The sequence below is a fragment of the Drosophila ficusphila genome, unplaced genomic scaffold (assembly GCF_018152265.1).
Source record: "Drosophila ficusphila isolate 14025-0441.05 unplaced genomic scaffold, ASM1815226v1 contig_414, whole genome shotgun sequence".
Classification (NCBI taxonomy): Eukaryota; Metazoa; Arthropoda; class Insecta; order Diptera; family Drosophilidae; genus Drosophila; species Drosophila ficusphila.
The window spans coordinates 14,465,651-14,486,532 of record NW_025064328.1 but is presented as its reverse complement, the minus strand read 5'-3'; the positions used below and the strand labels follow the sequence as shown (position 1 = coordinate 14,486,532).

The following is a 20,882-nucleotide window of genomic DNA, read 5'->3' as shown; positions in this document are numbered from 1 at the left end:
GGCCAGAGCCGCGGGCACCTGTTTATTGCTGGCTGTCATCGCTTTCCACAAAACTGTTTAAATTAACTTAATTGCATTTAATAGGCTGCCATCGACTGCTACTCGACTCCAACTGCACTAAACACATCTTGTAGCCGTCGAGATAGCGAATTCCTGCTCTCTGGCCAGGAATTAGCATAAATGACATATCAATTAAGGCGACACGCGTATCCGAGAAATGCATTAGACTGGCCTGCCTGGGCTGGCTGGCCTTAGGTTTCAGCCATTCCTCCTTCTTGGCCGCCTGGCTACCGAATGAAGAGGTGGCGTGCAAAATAAAAAATGAACAATTTTCCCACTGCTCAAGAGGCGGACTGTAAATAACCGACAATAAATCACTTTGAACAAATGTTCGAAAACAATTTGTAAAACTGCAAACTGCAGTTGGGGGCTGGAGTCGTCGGCGCAACAAGTTATAAATTTGCCGCAAAAAAAGCCACAAAACACACATTTGTAGCCACACTTTGATGAACATGATTTGTGTTTTGTTCGACACGCTGACAAATCGCCGAACGCATCCCATGGACCATGAAGATTCGATCAGCTTGCAGGTTTCCGCAGAGGACCCCCTGCCCTCGGCCACTCCAAGCATTCTGCGGACGGGGGAGCCACGACTTTTACCCGAATAATTGATTTGATTGCCGATGAAAGTTGCTTCCCCAAAAAGGCCCGACCATCAAATCGAGGTCTCCGTCATTATCATTCAGCCGAGAGCCCGAGTCACGTGCAGGATCGCTTATTGGCCATCGTTGGGAGTCTCTTGAGAGCTGGCCTGCTGGTCCAGCTCCAAACAGGGCTCACCAACTCGGCTGTCGAACATGTTCGATGCGAACATGTCTGCCGCACTTCAGTCGCGACCTGAGTTGCAGTTGGATTGTCCTGTTTGAACTCAAACGTTGTGGGGATTTAGATTGATGTAGATCCGTAATTCTTCCCATACTAATGTTCATTAAAAAGTTAAGTGTATATTCAACGATTATCTGATTACAATTTTAGAGCATCAAATTGATTTAAAATGATTTTCATAATTGCAGTTTATTTTTTGTTTGTCTAATGGCTTTCTAAGTGGAGATTATTCTATTATTCTCTATTTTGACAAACTTACAAGTATAAAATCAGGTTTAAATTACTTGACTACACTTAATAGCCTTTGGGTTTGCTGTTAATCTTTACTTGAACTTCCGTTCTTTAGGATTTAAATACCCCAGAAGTATTTTCCAAAAACCTTTCAACTTGAAACCCCATCGAACTGCAACTTGTTGGCCAGGTGACTACCGACTAGTGCTGGGATAGTTTTTCGGGTCCGCTCAGTTCTTATACGACACTCGCGGCCGACGGTCGAGCGATCTCCCGAACCTCCGCTCGCTAAACCCGAAACGATCCAACCATCTCGCGGTTCCTGGACAATCCGTTTGGCGGCTCGGCTCTTTAATTGCGTCACTAATGAGCTGCATTTATGTTAATCTCCGCACCCGGGACGTCTAAGCGCTGCACGATTCCCAGTCTTCGGATCTCCCCAGTCGGGCAGTCGGGGCATCTTCATCGCGGCACTTCTTTGCTCTTCTTTTTTGGTGCTTTGGTAGTTTTCACCTGCTGAGCCGTTTATGGTTATTGCCGCAATTCCGTTGTGACAGTCGGAGGCGCTTTATCATAAATTAAAAAGTCGTGTCGTCGGCGAGGGACCGCTGGATCGCTGGACAGCTCCGCCCCCTGATGCCCACTGATGGATGATGCTGCCGCCGATGGCAGTTCGGGTCTGAGTTATGGCCGGGCCAAGTCAGTCGGAGTCGGAGATTTGCATGAATGAAACGCACGCGTTGCCGAAAACTGTTTGGTGATCCGATCGCGATGACTTAATTGAAACGCCGCTGGCCGGAGCAGCAGTTGGCAGAAGGCAGAAGGTGTTAATTAGCATACGAACAAATGGACAAGAGCTCGCGTGTTTTGTATTTAGTGGCTTGTATTTCGGCACTCGCTCATCGGGCCTGGTCGTATTCGCGGGTATCGAGTGCTGCCGTCTGCGTTTTCGCCCCATTAATAACAATAACAATAGGAATAACAACGGAGGCGTTCGGTTCACTTCCAATATACGTATAGCTGGCTCCCATGGCTGCGATTTATGGGTAGGAACGGAGCTCGGCCCTCGGAAACCGGAGACTGCTAAGCTCAGCAAAAGGAAAGGAAGGGAAGAGAAATTAAGCCTCGAATGCATTGAGTATTGAGACTTTTAGTGCGAATAGAATATGATGATAGTGCCAGCTGCCGGGCTCGAATTCGTGTTGTGCGCCTCGGATTTGCATCGTCATGTGGAAAATACATAACAAGCTCTTAATCTACATGCTCTGGATTATGGAAATAAGGTATAGTAGCCCATAAACGGAATTCCCATTAACTTTAACGGCCGCACAGTTATGTAGCCGCGATCCCCGGGCGCTTTTGGGTTGGGTTTTCCCCCGCTTTTCCCCTGGAAAACCCGGGTTTCCTGCAGCTCCTCGGCTCCCCTTCGGCTTCTTTTATCGCTGACAGATCTGCACGAGTTGACAACTCTTTCGTTACCTTTCGGCATATCGCGCACATCGCCGGACACGATCGCTAATTTTATCTGCGGAGCCACAGCGCGATGTATGTAAATCCTTATCGAACGCCCATTCAGCGAACGCCTCGTTCTATATAGCTGCTGCCCGCCCGATCGAGAGTTATGGTAGGGGACAGAAAGACAGCGGTTTCTCATTTGTAGCGAGGAGCAGCTAAAAGCTAAGAGCCGCGGCTAAAATCCGATTGGGGCGGCGGTCGGTGGGCAGTGGGCGGGGCAACGACAACTGGAAATCAATTTTTGCCATAAACTCATCAACGTTGCCTCCGTGTCTCCGCGTCTCTGTGTGTGTGTATGTGTGTGTGTGTGTGTTTCGACTGCTATCTAATTGCCCCGATGCAGTTGCAGTTGCAATAACTTGAGTGTATCTCGAAGATACGCCGTGTTTTCCCCCCTCCACTTTCTGTGCTTCTTTCTGCACTCTAGCAGAGGGTACTACAACTTCATTAGGAAGTTCGAAAGGAGATATCGATGTGGGTCAACATATGTCTTCCCTTCTGTTTAATACTTAACTAGTTTACTAGTTACAATATTTGAATTATCTCCAATTCATGGATAATTATTTCAAGCAAGTGAAAGAGTATTTGGACCTCTGACTTCCCAACTTAGCCTCCTTTCTGGTTCTTCCTGCTCTTCTCGCCAGTGGGCTGGTCTTGTGGGCAGAACTGAACCCGAAAAGAAAACCTTCGAAGGGTCTTAACCCAGAAATGCTCGGCTCGTGTAATTGAGGTTACTGCAATTTCGAGGCAGGAAACCAGCTGCCTCCTCCAACCCATCTCCTCCAGAGCATCTCGTGCTCGTGCTCGTACATGGACAATTGGAACGCATGAACGTGCAGACAAACGCTCAAATTGCGATCAAGATCACTCTGCGCCAGTTGTGGCTGCATTTACAAGCCCCAAATGGCCTAAACTCTTGCCAGTTGTCTGTTGCCAGAGCCAGAGTTGGCAGTTGGCAGTGCAAGTTGGCTGTTTCCCAGGCCAACCTGCGAAATCTCTGCGCGGGAGCCGTCGGCGCGGTGGCCGAAGAATCCGCGGCCTGCTGGCCAGCCAGCCACTCGCATTGTTGCCGCTCTTACCACTCGGTTCTTACCACTTTTCTGCGGCCATGGATGAGTGATCGACTGCAAAGCTCAAAGCCCAAACAAAACTATCTGCGCTGATCTGTTTGCCAGGGCGTGATGGGATTCAGATGGGAATGGGGATGGCAATGGGAATGGGAATGGGAATGGGGATTGGGATGGCAAGGGCGAGTGCGAGTGCGGTTGGCCAACTGGCTAACTGCCTGAGTGGCCATTCGACCACTTGGTCTCTGCCAATTGTCCATGACGAACGATCCGTTTTGGCTTTTACCTGTTACATGGACGCGGCGAGCGTACACTGAGCGAAAGAGAGCTGAGTAAACAGAGGGATTGGTTACTGTTTACTCAAAGTGCAGGAGTCTTGGAAAAATAGTTGCAGCCGAAGCTCAACCTGAATAAACATTGAGTGTGCATTTACAGCGCAATCACAAAGCTTAAGAGCTATAATAAAATAACGAAATCCACCATTAAAGCCAGAGACTGCTAAAAACTTTTCTTGAAAACTTCTCACCCCCCCGTTTCTCGCGGTGCTCGTACATATGTCTTTCTCTGGTCAATTACGTCGTCGTTTTTGTGGCCAGGATGGCCGGCAATTGTTGCTGGCCGTTTGTCTGAGCGTGGCAGCGACATTTTTCTTGGCCATGACCATGGTCAGCTCCGCTCCATTGCTCCACTGCTCCTCTCTTCCTCGTTCTTCTTCTGCCTCCGCCCCATTGGAATATTTGTGTTTTATTGATGGCATGTTGAACAGCCTTTATGGGTTTTCGGTTTGTCCGCTCCCACCGCGACCACTCCTCCCAGCCCCGCCCACTTTACATGCAGCTGTAGCACTGTGGAGCTGTGGAGCTGTAGAGCGGCTGTTTTATCAGCGCACACAAAACTTTCAAATGCCCCCAAAACGGAGGGATTGGGGGATGGAGGAATCGAGGGACCCGGCCACGAACATTGTTCCCCGGACCAACGCATTGTTTTGGCCGGATTAAAGCGCCTTTGTTGCTTCCGCCTCCAATTGGCGCTTGCCCGTTCGGCGAAGGAGGGGCCAAGTGGTCCGGGGAGGGGGCCATGAACATGTCAGCGAGGCATGTAATTACCAGACGGAGCGCCGGCCATATATATCTGCCTGCATTGGAGGCGCTACTGGTCAAGAGCCGCGTCCCTTCCCGAGGAGCGAGGCCCAAACAGCGCCGCCTTCGCAGCGGTGGGTCGAAACTATTTGGCCGACTAGATTCGCACAATTATGACAGGGCCCCGGACCCAGCCGGGGGGATCCAGGAGAGTGGGGATTGGGAATCGGAGATTGGGCACCGTGGATAGCCAGTTGGCTTGTGCTGCTACGCCTGCGCGTGAAAATATTAAAGTCATATTTTTATGAGGCTCCAAAGTGCGCATTAAGTCGGCATTTCTCGTGGTTTCTGCTGCTGGTTTGGGCTGCATATTGGCTGCATATTAAAGTGTGCTGCTCGTGGCCAACTCCACTCAAAGTGGCTACGCTCCAGCTCCAGCTCCGACTCCGACTCCGACTTCAGCTGAATTATGCGCCCGGCTTAATCCATTTTTAATGAGTGCGCGTTGTCGGGGCAAATATTTTTGTGCAAATTAGTGCCTGAGGAATCACCAATTTGTCGGCCGGCAGAAGCCATAAGACTGTCGATGGAACTAGTTTGTCGTTTTGCAAGTGCCAGCTCTATTTTGGCTCACTGGGGAATGGTAAATGGTAGATGGTAAATGGTATATGGGTAGATGGTAGATGGTATGTGGTGAGTGGCGGAGGCGGAAGTGGTATCAAGTTCATGACAGGTCCTTGCTCTCACGCAGCACAAAGGGTCACGAAGCGGCAGAACCCCGATATAGAAGCGGAGATAATACAAAGGTAGAGCAGTTCCAGGACTACGACAAAAAGGGGACCAAAACAAAGCGCAAATCAAGCACACGTGACTCTGACTGCTCGAGGGCCTGAAGATCATGGAGTGGATCGGGAATGCACAGGGAGAAATAAATCAGCTGAAAAAACTTTCAGTTTCTACAAAACAAAATACAGTTGAACGTTAAACCTGTCAGAAATGGCAGGTAAAGCTAACTGGTAATAAATCATTGCACCATTTGAACTTGAATTGTTCTAAGCTAACAATTTGAGCAATAAATAAACTGCTGTTAGTAGTTTTTCTCACTGTGCACGGGTCTGGAGCTGAAATCTGTTCTGGTAATGGCGATGACGATGATGAAATTGTCGGCGTTGACATGCAACAGGCAAACAGCAGACGGGCGGGCCGAGCGACAAATTAAATAAAGCAGCTAAAAACAAAAGGGTTGCGGGTATCAGGAGATGGAGATGGCCGCCTTGATTGCCGGCTGGTTGTTGAGCAGAGTACGAGTACGAGTAGTACTCCAAGCCATATTTATCGAGGAGCGGGAGGCTTGACGGTCACGCTGGGCGAACGCACGTAAAAGCTATTGACTGACTGACTGGATGACTGACTGACTGACTGGATGACTGACTGACTGGTTGACTGATTGGACTGGCGGAGCGGATGCGCTGACAGATCGATCGCGTATTTCGGGCCAACTGCGGCCGCAGAGTTGAAGGTTTTGTGGTCCCTTGCTTTCGGCCCTGTTAAACGGGCCTAATTATTAGTTTAACCACCAATTTCGCCGTCGATCGTCGACGCTCGGCCCCAGTTTTGGCCATGTTAACAGCGTGTTCAACAAGCCAGCAACAACGAAAGCGATCGCATATCAGCAACCAGCCATCAGCCATCAGCAATCGACGTCTCGCCGAGGGTTTAAGCTCATGTCTTCGTGCTCCTCTGCGGCAGGTAAAATGTGTAATTTCTGTAAATTGATTTAATTGCTGCGTTTAAGAGTGCCTCGTAAGCTGTGGGGCTCCGACTGCGGTCTGAGTTGGAGTTTAAGTTGGAGCTTAAGTCGGAGTTGGAGACACTCGAGTGGCGGGCAGCGAAAGCCATTTGGATTTGTGCACACGCAGAGAAATGAAGTCTGCATTTGAGGTTGTTAGGCCAAGTGAATATGAGCAGTAAACGGCAATAAGGAAATGGGCATAGTTTGCTGCACTAATTTTATGTATTTTTTTGTTTTTAAATTAATAACCATTCATGGTTTCCTGTGCACCCAGGCAACTGGGCAACAATTGCATCTGTGTTTCAATATTGCAGTTGCCCACCCGTGCGCCAGTTGTTTGGCCCGGGGATGTGTTGGCCTGGCTTTCCCGACTTGGCCCGCTCCACGGACAAAAGGCGAGCAGGCGAGCAGGCGATCGATCGATGGCATGATTATTGCCGCAGCTGTTTGATGCTGATTGGCTTGGCAGCCGCAAGTCGACAGGTAGACAGGTAGACTCGACACGTCGCGGGAGTGGGTGGCGATTGGGGGCCAAGTGGGAGGCGGCTAGATGGTTGGATGGCTAGATGGCTGCATGGCTGGGCGGATACTGGGAAAGAAGTATCCGAAATTGGCGATTGCCAATTGGCAATTTGCAACTCATTGTCGAAACTCATTAATCCCATTTGCCGTTTTTGACTGTGAGCATTAGCCGCGCCATTTAACCCGACCACTCAGGTGGAGCTGAGCTGCGCCAAACGCGACTCGATCAGACACTCCAGCGAGTCACGACGGATGGCCAAGTGCTCCGACTGCTCCGAGTGCTCCGTCTGCATCTCCGTGCAATTATGGCTAATAATACAGCTGCGGCCGGGTTTGACTTAAGCTGACAGTGCAACGCCCAAGCCCACAGCCACCTGCCACCTGCCGCAGGTACACGGGGAGAAAACATGGATCTCGGATCTCCGGGAGGAAGTGCATCAGATCAGAGTGACAGTTGCCGAACAGTCAATCCGGCAAATCTCTTTGCTTACTCACTGCGAAATCGATATGCCTTTTGAATTCAACCTATTTCCCGGGCAACCTATCCAGTTGATTAATAAAATACAAATAAATTTGTGCCTGTGCGGCAGACACATTAATCTTGGCCCCAGAATCGACTCGATTGGCTGAGATCTGGAGCTCGGGCTGGCGGCTTGGAGCTCGTAGCTCGGAGCTGAAACTGAAGCCTCCAATGGCAGTCGCATTGCAAATGCACTCGGCCAGCCCAAAAGAGCCGGCGGCTTTTGCTGCGCACGACTTTTCAGCTTTTCAGCTTTGCCAATCGGATCACCATCGCCATCGCCATCGCCTTCGCCTTCGATCGAACGATCGATCGATCGATCGGCATTCGTTTGTTACTTGTTTGTTTGTTTATCTGTTTATTCATTGACCGCGGCTCTACAGGGTGTTATTTATGGCTCTGTTTGCTCTGCCTTCTCGTCAGATTAGTGTCCAGCTTTACATCCGCCATGCTCTGTGGCCGAATCCCGGGCCTGACGCCCGGCCAGCGGAGCCTGTGCCGCGAGATGCCCGACGCCCTGGTCGCCCTGGGCGAGGGCCACCAGCTGGGCGCCCAGGAGTGCCAGCACCAGTTCCGGGGCCACCGCTGGAACTGCTCGGAGGTGTGGCAGCGCAGCGTCTTCGCCCATGTGATGCCCACAGGTGAGTTATTTGGGTGGAGTTGGAGTTGGAGTTGGAGATGCACCGATCGCAAAGTAGACGCCCTCGCAGGGGTCGTGCTTACAGATTATAGATTCAAATGTGATTTTCGATTTGATGTGATAATTGGTATGCATAATCAATAGGGTTTCTCCAGCATATTCGTACAGAGAAATCTCAGAGAAGACATTCATCCTTTACTTTTTTTGTGATTTGCAAGTGATTTATTATAACCTGCCAGAGGGCATTATAATTTCAGTCAAACATTTTGCATAATATTTAAAATCAGCTCTCAACCTTTATTATATCCCAAAGAATTCTTTTACTGGTAGACATTTTGTACCTAACGTATTGTAATCACTACTGATTTTTTATATTCCCAACCCAATTTTCCTCCCCAGCTTCCCGTGAGGCCGCTTTCACCTATGCGATAGCCAGTGCCGGAGCGGCGTTCGCGGTGACCGCCGCCTGTGCCCGCGGCAACATCTCCACCTGCGGCTGCGACGTACGGCACAGGGCTGCCACGCCCACCGGAGGGGCCACGCCCGAGGAGCCCTGGAAGTGGGGCGGCTGCTCGGCGGACGTGGATTTCGGGATGCGGTACGCCCGTCGCTTCATGGACGCCCGCGAACTGGAGCGGGATGCGCGCACGCTGATGAACCTGCACAACAACCGGGCGGGGAGAACGGTGTGTTAACATTTTAACAACCACATTATATATATTATTAACCTTTTACCCAACTCCTCAGCTGGTCAAGAAGATGCTGCGCACGGACTGCAAGTGCCACGGCGTCAGCGGCTCCTGCGTGATGAAGACCTGCTGGAAGAGCCTGCCGCCCTTTCGCCTGATCGGCGACAGGCTGATGACCAAGTATCAAAAAGCCAAAACTGTTCAAGCCGTCAAAGGCAAACGTGGACTGAGATTAGTATTAAGCAGGTGAGATCAGACAGATGACTAAGTCAAGCAATGAAGGGGCAATGCAAACAGGAGGCAAAATATCATGAAATATCTTCATTTCTTGTATTGTATATTATTGTATTATTTATTATTTATTGGTTTTTTCGTTTGCAGAAAGAAGCATGCCGGCACCGCCCGCGCCCAGAAACCGGTCCTCGATTGGCCGAAGCGCCTGGAGCTCATCTACCTGGAGGCGTCGCCCAACTACTGCGAGCGGAGTCTGCAGACGGGAAGCCTGGGCACCGCCGGCAGGAGCTGCCAGCGCACCGGCCACGGCCCCCAGAGCTGCGAGATGCTCTGCTGTGGGCGTGGCCACGACACCCAGCACATCCGGCGGACGAAGCAGTGCCGCTGTCAGTTCCGCTGGTGCTGCGAGGTCAAGTGCGACGAGTGCGACGAGAGCTTCGAGGAGTTCACCTGTAAATAGACGGAGCCGCCAGGAGGCGCTGGTATTGGTATCGGAGCTACGTTAATTAAGTATTACGAGAATGTATTATGCCCACAGACACACACGACGCCACCATACAGACACATTCCAGAATAAAGTATAACAACTTAACATACACAAGCCGTGCAGGAGACTTATTTATTTGTTGGTTTGTGCCAAAATTATGGGGGTTTTTAATGAAATAGGGGGAAAAAAGCAAAAGGAAATACAAGAACTGTTCAGGCAGGATTTAATCCTAACGCCCCTTTTTTTGACTGCAAACTAACACGGAGTTCTAGGTGGAGTCACTCGCCCAAAAATTGTGATGTCGCCCTTTAGTCAAAATATCGTATCTTTCCAGAGGTCTTTTTGTCATAACTCGGTCAAAAATCGACTTACAACTAAAAGACTAACTGATATTTTCATTTTTCGACCTCAGCTAACAATCCCAATCACATTTTGGATGACTCTGAAAAACTCAATTTTCGCCCATTTTTCACTTTTTGATAAGGGGTAACATCGTCAAAATTTGCAAAAATTGGCAAAAAATATAATTTTTCGGATTTGAATTCTAATCGATGAGGGATGTCATTACGAGCTTATAAAGGTATAAGATTCCAAAATAAGTCAAAACCAAAACTGAATTTTTGATAAGGGGTAGCATCATAATTTTTTGCAAAGATTGGTCAAAAATGAAATTGTTTAACCTCGAATGCCAATCGATTGCAAATGTCATTACGAGCTCAACGAGATATGACATTCATGTTTCTGACCATTTATTTCCAAGTTGTGCCCAAAACATTGATTTTGTTTGTCGAAAAATCAGTATCCCAGTTTTCATCATTCTATTTTTCGTAGCAACTTTCCCAAAAAGTATTTTTAGCGAACGATCCGCAGCGCTGCACAAAAAGCGTAGCGCAACTTTGAGGGCGGTTCAAATAGTTGGCGCGCAGCATTGCCAGGTGGAAATGAAGAGCGGTACGTAAGGGCAGTTTTCCGCCGGCGTAACGCAATGTGCTGGCTCCATATTTTGGTATTGGAATTCCGGAATCCATTGGGCTGGCTCGCACCGCAAACTCGAAATGCCAGCAGTCGGCGAACTGCGCGAGCGCCGAAAGGAAAATTCATTGATTGCAATCGCGCGCTCTCCCGCTCGCTCGCAACCTCACTATTCCTAGAGCTAGACCACAGAAGGGAAAGAGGAGGTGGAGGGGAAGGGGCGGGAAAGTCGGAAAACTCACCACTTGCCAGCGAATCGGCGACTATATCAGCGACTGGCTCGCACGAGCGGCGCTCAGTTCTTTGAGGGTAGTTAGTTGGACAACGGCGTTGCCGAAAACGGGCCACCTCAGCTGCCGCACAATACATTTTTGGGTTAGGAACAGACACACGAACACCAATACCATCTCACTCTCGCATGCCCACACACACACACACAAACACACATATATATTCGCGCAGTATATGTATCTGGCTGAGAAATGTATAAGGCCAAGAAAAATCCAAGTTAATTGCATTCGCAGCAGAGAAAAGTGAAAAACATCGCGAGAAAATTCCATTGACTGTCGAAGTGCCCCGATAAAATGCATAAGTTTCCCGTTGGCGTGTGTGTATCGCTGTGAGTGTGTGTGCGGGCGAGTGAGTGTGCGTGAGTGGCAGCAATTGCGCTAGAGGCTGCTCCCTGGATACAGAAAAGTGATTTCCTGCAAAAAGTGCAAAAAAGCGAGTCGAAAACCAAGGCGAGCGGCCCGAAAAGCCGCCTACAGCGCCCAAATCGTGTGACAAACTCGAGAAACCATTAAAGATACACCCCGTGTACATATATTCGTGTGTGTGAGTGTGTGTGTGTATGGGGCACACGAACAAGCACACACTGTCAATCAAAAGGAGTAATCTGGCCCACTAAACGCTGCCTATCGATTGGGGCAGAGGCAGAAAAATTATTATAAATTGCTTCAACCTACATATAAGCCATGCGAGTTATACACACACACTTGCGGTCGAACACCCACACGGACACACTGATACACTGACACACACACTCACACGCATACGCCTACAAAGAGACATTAAGTTTGAAAAGCCATAAGCTGTATAACAGAGCCTAGAGCCGAGCGAATGAAGTGGAGGGCGGTGGGCGGTCGGCTGAGGGCGGAGGGCAGAGGGCGGGGTGGGTGCTGCCAGCATAATGTTGGCCACACCAACCCCCCACCCCCCACTCCCACTCCCACTCCAACCCCCTTCGTTACGTCGAAGCTTACGTTGTTCGTGAGCGTAACTCGTGCGTAGAACACTCTCCACTCCATTTTGCGGAGCACTCTTCAACTCCCTATCTCTCCGCCGCTGTGTGTGTGTGTGTAAGTGAGTGCGGGTGTGTGTGTGCGCCTCGAATGTGTGTCAGCGGGAGCGAGTGTAAAAAATATCCTCGTTGGGCACGAGCCAGCGAAACCACTCGAGAGCAGAAAAAAACACAAGAACACACACAAAGAACGGAGACTTTAATTAGTTTAGCTGGGAAACTCACGCGGTTTAATTATCCTCCCACACAGCCATGTACATAAAACAAAAGCCGTTTAAATCATACACAAAACGCAATTAGCCAGCCAGCGAGCGCACGCCACGAAAGTCAACAAACTAACTAAGCCAGTGTCATCAACTAAATTAGTGCAAGCAGCTAGCCGAGCGACCGGAACCGGAAATGCCCATTGAGCCGCCTGACAACGACCACAACAGCCATAGCCATAGCCATAGCCATAGCCATAGCCACTTCCACCCACACATTCGCAGTTGCAGTCGCAGTTGCAGTAACGAGCAGCATTGCATTGGCAGCGGCCATAAAGCCGAGCAACAAATCGCCCACACACACATGTAGTGGCAGCGCGAGTGCGTCAGTGTGTGCGGGCTCTGAAAACCGGAAGCGGAAGTCGAGGAGCAGGAGCAGGAGGATCGCGAAGAGGAGTAGGAAGCAGCAGCAGCGGATTAGAGACTTTTTCATTTGCCGCAGTTCGTTAAGGAAAATCATTCAAAATTCATCGCCTAAGCAAAGCGGGTGAGCTACTTAACCACATAACGTATACGTAACGACACCCACACCAACAAAGACACAAACACACACACAGAGACACGCAAAAAACTTCAATTTGTGATGTGAACCGTAAGCGATATTGATTTGTGATTTGTGCGTATGCCTTGTGTAACAGGAGCCGCCATAATTTAACCGTAATCAGTTATGAGTAATCTGTTTTGCCTGCCTTTGCCGTTCTCTCTCTGTAACTCTGTAACTCCCTATCCCGTATCCCGTATCTTTCGTTCGTATCTGTTGTAACTTCGGTAGAAGGGCTCCCCCCATACGTATATATACTCGCATAAGATCCCGATTGCCTAGACCTAGTTGGAGTCATAGAACGTAGCCAATAACAAACTTTAGCTTAGTTTAGTCTCTCCATGCATTACCCATACGCCCCGTCGATCAATCAATCACCCGGAGATTGGCAAGCAATTCGGAAACTCGTAATTAGATTCTGTGGACGGGCTGTTTTGGGGCAGGCCCAACGCATTCGAATGCTCGCATGATTTGTCAGCTTTTTTGTTGTTCTTGGGCTCTTTCCGTTTTCCGATTTTCGGGTTTTTATGGCCGCCCCTCGCGTGCCAATGCTGCGGTGTTTGCCTTTATTATTTATTTGCCTCGGTTGTTATTTGAGTTGCCTGCTCTAATTTTAGATCAGTCGAATAACTTTTATTGATTTCAAATTTTAACCTTATTTTACATGTGGCACCCGCTTGTGCGCTTGTGTGTGTGTTTGCGGGCCAAGAAACGCCGCCAATCCACACACTGCTTACATTGGGGCAGTGGTAACAACAAAACACGGCAAACGTTTTACGATGACGCTATTGTTGTGAGCGCCGAGCGCCGTGCCTGGTGGCATGCCACGCACTTGCGCACTTGCCACCGCTGCCCCGTGTGGTGAGTTCTCTCTCCGGCTTCCTCTCGTTTCTCAATTCTCGTTTCTCAATTCTCGATTCTCGGTTCTCGTTTTCCGCTTTTCGATTTTCGGGCTATTCAACATGTTTGTTTTGGGGTGGGGGCTCCGGAGCGGGCAGCTCCCGATAAGATGTCCGAGGTCCCGAGTCCTGAGTCCTGAGTCCCGAGTCCGGACAACAATCGAACGGGCTGCAGGTCCCCAAGGATGCAGCCCAAAGTGCAATCTGTCTCGGCCTCCGCATACACAAGTTGCACACACTTGCACTCACCCAAACACACATTGATGTGTTTGCCCAGCAAAGTGCTGTGCCTGCGGCTCTCTAATGGCATGGCGATGTAATCGAATCTGGGCCTGATACTTTATGGCCTGTCTGCCGTATCCTGACCTCATCTGCCGGCGCTCCTTGTGGCGTCACACACACACACACAGACGGGGGAAGGAGGCAGAAACAGGATCAGGAGGAGACCTCCTTCTGGTGGCTGTGAATGGGCTTCCGGCTTGCTGATTCGTTTAGCTCCCATCTGAGCCGCTGCAGCTGTCGCACTGTCCGCACTTGCTGCACTTGCTATCCCCCTCAGCATCCGCATCCGCATCCGCACTCTTGGCCCATTCACTGCAACCGAGGCATCAACATGCCGCAGCGTCTTATCGCCATTGTTTATGCGGGCGGAGTGATTGCAATTTAGCATTCATGACATTCACAGACCCTCAAGCCATGGAATATGAATATGTCAAAAAGAAACCATGATGAATTGAAAACAGTTCATCAAAATAAATATTTTTTTAGTTGAAGCATAGGGGATTCCTATAAAGATAACATAGTTCCAAGTAAATCACTGTAATACTCTTTTGCTATAATTTTCTTATTGCTAATGAATAGCAATGCTAATGATATTAAAGTCTGGCCAAGATCGATGCAAGGCGGACCGCATAAACTGGGCCCTCAGCCTCCGCGGCAGGTTTCCTTTCAGCCGAGCGGCAACCGCTCAAGTGGCAATTTGCATGCGATTTGCTGCCGTCGCCGTCGCCGTGGAAGACGCATTTGCATAGAGCCGCCGTAATGCAATGCTCGGCGAGATGTCCTCCCCGCGACCCTTTCGAGTCTTGAGTCTTTTGAGGCTGTTTATGGTATTTGTTTATGTGATTATGGGCCGGCAGAGAGACAGCTCCTGGCTGGGATTTGGGTAAGAAGGTTAAGGATATGCAAGTCGGGCCGGAGCCAATTTAGATGCAAAGAAGCAAAGATGCAACGGGGCGTATACGTAATGCAGGATTTGTTTGTCGCGCAACCTGTGCAGTGTGCTGTGTGCTTGGTGTACTATTGTGTGTATGTGTTTCGTTCTTCTCACTTCTTCCACTTGCAGATGCCGCACAAGAGAGAGTCGCGAATAGATCAATCAGGCAATCAATCAAAACCGAGCATATCAACCGAGCGGCCAGCTCCGACGACCGGAGGAGAACCCGAGGGGAAGCCGAAGGCCAGCGTTGCATTTAAGCTGTCCGCCGGACAGGGCGCACAACCGAACCCACTTGCTCTCCGCGGATGAGCCGCGGATTATGTCACGAGACGACTATAATCCAGTGAATAGCTCTGGTGTGCGCAGTCCGGGTCGCGTGCGGCGTCTCCAGGAATTGCCGACGGTCGATCGATCCCCATCCCGGGACTACGGCGCTCCTCGCGGAAGTCCTTTAGGTGAATGCCCCCATCCATCCCGCAACCGCAACCGATACTGCAACCGCAACCGAAACCGAAACCGAACTGATCCGTAACTGTAACAGAACCCAACGAACAAACGAGCACTTACGTAGTCCTGCACCTGGCCAGTATCCTGTTTGTGCGAGAGCCGGCGATCAGTGATCCCCACGAACCACGATCAATTGGCTGAGCCCAGACCGATCTATGATAGAACCACTGACTCTGTGCCAAGCAGACGCCATTCCAAATTCCAAATTCGAAATTCAAAATTGATTATCCATCAGATTGCTCATCGCTCGCTAGCTCTCTCCTGTAACCGCCATAGATTATAACTCTTTCGTTTCGTACTATTTGTAGTCGACTCAACTAATGCAATTCTAACTAAAGTCTATTATTTCTGTCCACATCACACGCATGCGCATGGTACATGAATTTGATTTCATTTCATTTCACTTGATTCGATTTTCATTTATTCCGTACTCCGTACTCCGTTTTCCGTATTCCGTATCCGTATTTCGTTTCGCTTCACTCATCCTGCGAATCTCAACCGATTTTCATTTCAATTAACCCACACAAACGGCACTCAACACCCAAACACCCGAACACTTGAACACATGCAAATTGAATTCCGTGCGGGGATTGGACGGGGACCAGCAGCTGCCGGGAAATTGCATTAGAACCGGGAACCGGCGACTGGGAAATGGCCCTCAGCTGAGCCAGCGACGCAAGAAAACCACTGCGAAAAAGCGCACCTTGAAACTATCACTGAAACTTCGCCGGGAGCAGCGCGTTTGATATCAAAGCCTCAAACTGGATTACAATTATGGTTAGCTAAACTGTTTTGCACTTGGCACTTGAACGGGGTCAGCTCATGATTACGCCAGCTAATTAGCATTTGGCCGCCATTCGGGGGGCTTAATAAACCGTTTATGAGTTGAGCCAGAACGGCGACCACTGAACAGCAGAACAGAAACCGACGAACGAGGACGTTGGCAGAACCGCAAACTTTGTTCCGTGCCTTTGCCGTGCAAAATGATTTCGTGACGGGCGAACTTGGTTAACAACCCGCGAGGGTGGACTGAAATACGAGAATCAGGAACCAGTAACCAGTAACCAGGAGCCAGGACTCACAAAGTAGCTGCTTTACAGACGGGTCTCGACTTGTGGGTGGGCGGGGAAAAGCCAGAACACGACAAACACTCTTCCCTCCTCCTTCTCCTTTATCCACTTTTGAGTTACCTGCCACTAACCTAGCCTAACCGAAAATAAGAAAACCGAAGAATGGGGCAGAGGCTCCACTGCACTAGTTGCCACCTCTAGAAAACACTTTGTATACTTTTGGTTGCGTTCCCTCTGTCCTGGTGGCCGGAAGAGGAGCCGAATCGAAACACGAACCACCACCATCACCATTAGCCACCAGAGATAAACCACCCACCAGCCACCAACCAACCACCCGCCCGTTCGTCATCCTCATTTGGTCATCCTCATGAATTCTGTGTGTGTGTGAATTTCAGCAATGGGCAGTCCATACTACCGCGACATGGATGAGCCAACCAGTCCGGCCGGAGCGGGTCACCATCGCAGCCGGAGCGCCAGCAGACCACCGATGGCCCACGCCATGGACTATCCAAGTAAAGACCGTTCCAAGGGGGCTCACAAAAAGAAGGTCAATTTAATCGTGGTCCTAACCCATCAGATTAGTTCCTAAAATATCTTGATACTTTTATTGGGTAGTTGGGTAACCAAATCACCAGTATTAAATTGACCTCCCAGAATGCTAGTTTCACCAGAGATCTGAGCTGCCTACCCGCCACCTCAAATCCATAAACTAAACAGTGTATAAACCCCAACTAGGAACCCGCTACCAATCGCTGGACCGCGGCGGACTCGTGGACCCCCACGACCGCGAGTTCATCCCCATCCGGGAGCCGCGCGACCGCTCCCGCGACCGGTCCCTCGAGCGGGGACTCTACCTAGAGGACGAGCTGTACGGGCGGTCGGCGCGGCAGAGCCCCAGCGCGATGGGCGGTTACAACACGGGCATGGGCCCCACCTCGGACCGGGCCTACTTGGGCGACCTGCAGCACCAGAACACCGACCTGCAGCGCGAGCTGGGCAACCTCAAGCGGGAGCTGGAGCTGACCAACCAGAAGCTGGGCAGCTCGATGCACAGCATCAAGACCTTCTGGTCGCCGGAGCTCAAGAAGGAGCGGGCCCTGCGCAAGGAGGAGAGCGCCAAGTACAGTCTGATCAACGACCAGTTGAAGCTGCTCAGCACGGAGAATCAGGTAACTGAATTACGTACACATATATTAAATAGGAAAGGAATTGGAGTATAGCCAGGATTAATTTAAATGTCAACCATTTCAACCCTATATATTTTGCATTTCTTTGAAGAACTAATTACATTATTTATTCCTCCAGAAACAAGCCATGTTGGTGCGCCAGCTGGAGGAGGAGCTGCGCCTGCGGATGCGGCAGCCCAACCTCGAGATGCAGCAGCAGATGGAGGCGATCTACGCAGAGAACGACCACCTGCAGCGCGAGATCAGCATCCTGCGCGAGACGATCAAGGACCTCGAGTGCCGGGTGGAGACCCAGAAGCAGACGCTGATCGCCCGCGACGAGAGCATCAAGAAGCTGCTGGAGATGCTGCAGGCCAAGGGAATGGGTGAGTCTCGCCCCTTCGGAGTGCTAGATGAACTGATCCGCTGACCGGAGCTCTCCTTTCGAATTGCAGGCAAGGAGGAGGAGCGCCAGATGTTCCAGCAGATGCAGGCCATGGCCCAGAAGCAGGTAAGACCCGCCAAGAGTCCTTGGAGTCCTTGCCACATTCCCTGCCGGAAGAGGCGAGTGGTCGAGTCTCTGCCTCCGCCTCCGAATGCCTCCGTACTTTATACGTATATCTCTGTCAATCTATCTCTCTAATTTCTTTCGTTCGGCAAACAATGCTCTAGAGAATGATTTCGTACACGGGCAGCGGGGGAGGGGGAGCACCTTCCCCTCCTCCCCTTTTCCCCGCCCGCCCTTTCTCTCTGAACACGAATCAAAAAACAAAAAACACATTATGCATCTTGAGTTCGAACCATTTGGTGCAACATCAGAACTTTGCCAGCTTTTATTTTACCCAGGACACACACGCAGAAGCCAAGCCTTATATACTCGATATACCTACCCACACACACACACACATACCAACTATATATACACACCGCTTTATAACCGTTACAATCTAGCTTAAACAGAAAGTAGAGCCTAGAAATGTTCGCTTTTATGCCAACCGAAGCTTGAGTTGTTCGTAGTGTTTTCCCACTGTTCCACACCGTTTCCACTGTTGATTTTTCATTTCCCAAACACACACACACATACAGACTCGCACACACACAGACACCCACATATAGACAGATAAAGCCTGACACGTTTCATTCAGTTTGCTACATGTTTTGCATATTTTTACTGTTTTGTTCTTGTTGCCGTTGTCGCTTAATTAATTTGCAACTTTGTGCCGACGAGAATGAGGACAGTGGAGGCAGTCAACATCAATGAACGTCGTTCAAATTAACATTAAGTGCAGTGCACTACCACACACCCACTACATTCACACACCCATAAATTCACACACCCACACATTCACACACACACTCAGACAGCAGCTTAGTCATTTCATTGTTCGCCACCCAATAAAATCTCGATTTTGTTGCACACTTTTCGGCGCCACAATGGACGGATATGCATCTTCGCGTGGCAGGAAAGTGCATTTCCCCATTGTTACTGTTTCTGTTGCTGTTTCTGTTTCTGTTACTGTTGCCTGCCATTATTCATCGGGGGCGGCGACGACCTGCCTCCCCCGGGAAATCAATCTGAAACAGGGCTGCAGAGCTGGAGTGCTGTAGTGTTGGAGTGCTGCAGCTCGCCTTGCAGCAGCTTAACTTCTGCCACCGACCTCCCCAAGGACGTGGCAAGCGACCAGCAACCAGCAACCAACGACCAACTGCTTATTACTGATCCGAGCCCGTCCCCTAATTACATGTTTGCCCCGAGCTAAACTCCCACACAGCCACACACGGCGTATGCGTAATATCGGGCGCAAACAGAACAAAAGGCAGCGGAGCGCACAGAAAACACTGGGAAAACAAGAAGCGGGAGGGGTAGAGCGGCAAAGTGGGGGAGCGGGAAAGCGTTTCCAGAGCATGGTCAGACAGTTGGCCAATTCCCAGTGGGCGGCAGGGCAACCTTGATACAGAAACCAAATCTATTTAGGGACAACAGACGACGGCCGGAGAAAAGGCCAAAGGGAATACCGCTGCTATCCGATTGGCTTTCGGCTTAAACGCCTGGCGGAAACTTGGGTTTCTTTGTTTGGTAACTGGTTAAAAACCAGTAATGGAAATCTACAACAGAAAAGAGTGGGAAATTCCATTCCGAAACTCAAAGTGCGCTTGTTTTCTGTGCGCTTTGTGCGAGTGTATCGCATGAATGGCCATCAAGAATGACAGATACTATCCGAGAGTGGCCACTATCCTTGGCTGAGTTCTGAACTTCATATTTTATCTGCGCACTGCATTGAGTCCCCGTGGCGTTAAAGCCATTTGCATAAGCCCGACATCCTTTTCGGGGCCCCATTTCTATGGAATTCCCCGCACAATAAGTATTCAAATTGCGTTTTTTGCCCGCTTTTTTGGCTCAGCGCCCACTGGCATTTTTCGGGAATCGCATTTTATTTCTGCGTAACGCCCTGCACTCTGTGCGCAGCCGGCGGTGGCTATTATATTACACCAATTGAATGGAACGCGGGACAACAGGCGCCTTGACCGGCGATTGGCGAGGCTCGAAATTAATTTGTCTCTGATAAAGCAAACAAATGGTCGCAGGAAATGCGGCATAGCTGCTCGGCCCGGACAGCAGTAATTAAAAATCAGCCCACAAAACCGGACTGAAGAAAAACAACCGCCCGCCCACATGCCGTACAAAAGAAAACAAATTTCGCCTCGCCTCGCCTCGCCCCTTTTTTATGTTTTTTCTGCCGGGCGAGCAATTAAAAGTTGTTGCGTATACGCCGCGTTAACAGGGCCGGGAAAGAGAGCAATCGGCTGGCGCAGTTCTTTCGAGGTCACTGCGTTTTACATTTCCTATTTTCGGTGCAGATTCTATTTATTGCGAACTGCAGTTTCCCCCCCGTTTCCCTTCCCTTCCCTTTCCCCGTTGGCCCTTTTTCGGGGCGAAAAACTTTCAATAATTCATCTTGTTTAGCAGTTGGCCAAGTTGGGCCGCATTGAATCGACTTTTCCACTCCGGCCGCCCGACTTTTGGCCCTCTTACATAAGCCAGAGGCCCGGGCTCACGCATCTACGTACGTATGTACATCTCGGCCGGAATATGCGAATATTTTTTTACGAGAGTCCTCGTGGCTTTATTGTCTGCTTCTTATGGCCATTTAACCGACGCCACTTTGTCTGCCTGATGCCCAACTTTCGGCTCGCACTCCGCCCCCTCCCGAGCACTCGCACGCTTACACATATAATATGTACACAAATCTAACAAACTTATGCGATACTCAACCTTCTCACTT

At 50.0% G+C, this 20,882-nt stretch overlaps 2 protein-coding genes across 3 annotated transcripts in view; both read left to right on the top strand.

The window, feature by feature from the left end:
* The first annotated feature begins 1,263 nt into the window (after positions 1 to 1,263).
* LOC108090964 (protein Wnt-2) lies at positions 1,264 to 9,775 on the top strand. Of its 2 annotated transcripts, none has more exons than XM_017189909.1 (5): positions 1,264 to 2,399; positions 8,040 to 8,252; positions 8,651 to 8,937; positions 8,999 to 9,186; positions 9,322 to 9,775. In XM_017189909.1, the coding sequence occupies exons 2-5, from the start codon at positions 8,060 to 8,062 to the stop codon at positions 9,632 to 9,634; spliced, it is 981 nt and encodes a 326-aa protein (XP_017045398.1). In that variant the 5' UTR covers positions 1,264 to 2,399; positions 8,040 to 8,059; the 3' UTR covers positions 9,635 to 9,775. The 2 variants fall into 2 exon arrangements, with proteins under 2 accessions (XP_017045398.1, XP_017045397.1); XM_017189908.1 differs by having other exon boundaries at positions 1,270 to 2,399; positions 8,035 to 8,252.
* Positions 9,776 to 10,940: 1,165 nt separating this feature from the next.
* Positions 10,941 to 20,882, top strand: part of LOC108090798 (plectin) — a 36,703-nt gene continuing 26,761 nt past the window's right edge. Inside the window, 7 exon segments of the mRNA XM_043208329.1 lie at positions 10,941 to 11,008; positions 12,300 to 12,683; positions 14,982 to 15,310; positions 16,828 to 16,944; positions 17,168 to 17,601; positions 17,738 to 17,984; positions 18,054 to 18,109. Coding sequence (XP_043064264.1) covers positions 15,175 to 15,310; positions 16,828 to 16,944; positions 17,168 to 17,601; positions 17,738 to 17,984; positions 18,054 to 18,109 — 990 coding nt within the window. The 5' untranslated portion in view covers positions 10,941 to 11,008; positions 12,300 to 12,683; positions 14,982 to 15,174.

What these genes read in the sequence shown, in the direction of transcription:
- LOC108090964 (XM_017189908.1), top strand. Translation starts at nt 2,344, where the DNA reads ATGTGGAAAATACATAACAAGCTCTTAATCTACATGCTCTGGATTATG. An exon ending in CTCTGGATTATGGAAATAAG is followed by an intron (nt 2,400 to 8,034) that starts GTATAGTAGCCC and finishes CCTTCTCGTCAG; the next exon opens with ATTAGTGTCCAGCTTTACAT. An exon ending in ACAACCGGGCGGGGAGAACG is followed by an intron (nt 8,938 to 8,998) that starts GTGTGTTAACAT and finishes CCAACTCCTCAG; the next exon opens with CTGGTCAAGAAGATGCTGCG.